Below are 1,440 nucleotides of genomic sequence, written 5' to 3'. Positions count from 1 at the left end.
ATCTGTCTGCTTCTCTGTCTACCAATCTACATTCTTATACAAGGCACATCACTGTAGAATTTGAGAGCCTTACAGACTGTTAAAGTGAGCAGATATGGGTCTCTAAAACGATTTTAAGGTCAGTGGTATCATGACTAGCCTTAAGTGAGCATTTCTAGGAGATGTGGTTATTATTTACAACACCTATGGAAAGAGCACTTGAGAGATCAGCCACCTCAACCACATTCCCTGAAACAATAAAGAGAGGACATGAATAGGTTTATTATTGGTTATTAAAATGACAAGAAAACACATTCATCTTGAAACCACTTCCCCTCCCCAGTGATCTCCCCAGAGCGTTCTTCACCTCCTTGTTCCTCAGGCTGTAGATCAGGGGGTTCAGCATGGGGATCACCGCAGTATAGAACACAGAGGCCACCTGGTCTTGGCCCAGTGAGTAGCTGGAGTTGGGGCGCAAGTATGTAAAGATCAGAGACCCGTAAAACATGGTGACGGCCGTCAGGTGGGAGGCACAGGTGTTGAAGGCTTTGTGCCTGCCCTCGGCAGAATGGATTTTCAGGATGGCAGCCAAGATGTACAGGTAAGAGAAGAGGATTATCAGGAGGGAGCTGATACAGGTGAAACCAGCTAAAATAGAAATGGTATTTTCAGCGATGGAGCTATCAGAGGATGATAGGGCTAGCAGTGGAGGGGTGTCACAGAAAAAATGACTGATGATATTGGAACCACAGTATGGTAACCTGGTAATAACACACACAGTAATCATGGCATTTGTGAAGCCAGTGATATAGGAGCCAGCCACCAACGTGACACAGACTTTATGGGACATAACTGATGAGTAGAGCAGGGGTTTACAGATGGCCACATAGCGGTCATACGCCATTGCAGCCAGGAGGAAGCACTCTGTACACACCCAGGCAACAAAAAAATACATTTGAGAAAAACACCCAGAGTAGGAAATGGCTTTGCTCTCTGCTAAGAAGTTCGCCAGCATCTTTGGGGTGACAACAGATGAATAGCAGATATCAACAACAGACAAGTTGCACAGGAAGAAGTACATGGGGGTGTGTAGTCGGGAACTGATTCTGATCAAAATGACCATCCCGAGATTCCCCACCAGGGTGATAACATAGATCACCAGGAACAACACAAAGAAGGTGACCTGCAGCTTTGGGTCATCTGTGAATCCCATGAGAATGAACTGGGTTGCTACAGTAGAATTTTTCTCTTCCATGATTCCCACTTCTGATACCTGCCGAAAAGATGAATCAAGAGAAGATGAACTGTTTCATGCCCAGTCATCATTCTGTGTACAAAGCATGCAAATGCATACATATTTTTGCATGCCTACTGCTTTGAGATTTGGGTCCCAGTGATATATAGTCACAAACATTCAACCCTCTAATGTATAAAGAAGGTACCAAACTCTTCTCTGGGGTT

At 44.7% G+C, this 1,440-nt stretch overlaps 1 protein-coding gene across 1 annotated transcript; it reads right to left on the bottom strand.

The window, feature by feature from the left end:
• Positions 1-262: 262 nt before the first annotated feature.
• On the bottom strand, positions 263-1,234 carry LOC103306620 (olfactory receptor 5F1-like). Its single transcript, XM_065580141.1, has one exon. It carries the CDS (start codon positions 1,232-1,234, stop codon positions 263-265), a length of 972 nt encoding a protein of 323 aa, XP_065436213.1.
• Between the last annotated feature and the right edge of the window lie 206 nt (positions 1,235-1,440).

Source organism: Chrysemys picta, unplaced genomic scaffold (genome assembly GCF_011386835.1).
Source record: "Chrysemys picta bellii isolate R12L10 unplaced genomic scaffold, ASM1138683v2 scaf1681, whole genome shotgun sequence".
Lineage (NCBI taxonomy): Eukaryota > Metazoa > Chordata > Testudines > Emydidae > Chrysemys > Chrysemys picta.
This window is presented reverse-complemented; position numbering and strand designations above follow the sequence as displayed.

Bases quoted from the DNA above. Each gene is read 5' to 3' on its own strand.
- LOC103306620 (XM_065580141.1), bottom strand. From the start codon at position 1,234: ATGGAAGAGAAAAATTCTACTGTAGCAACCCAGTTCATTCTCATGGGA.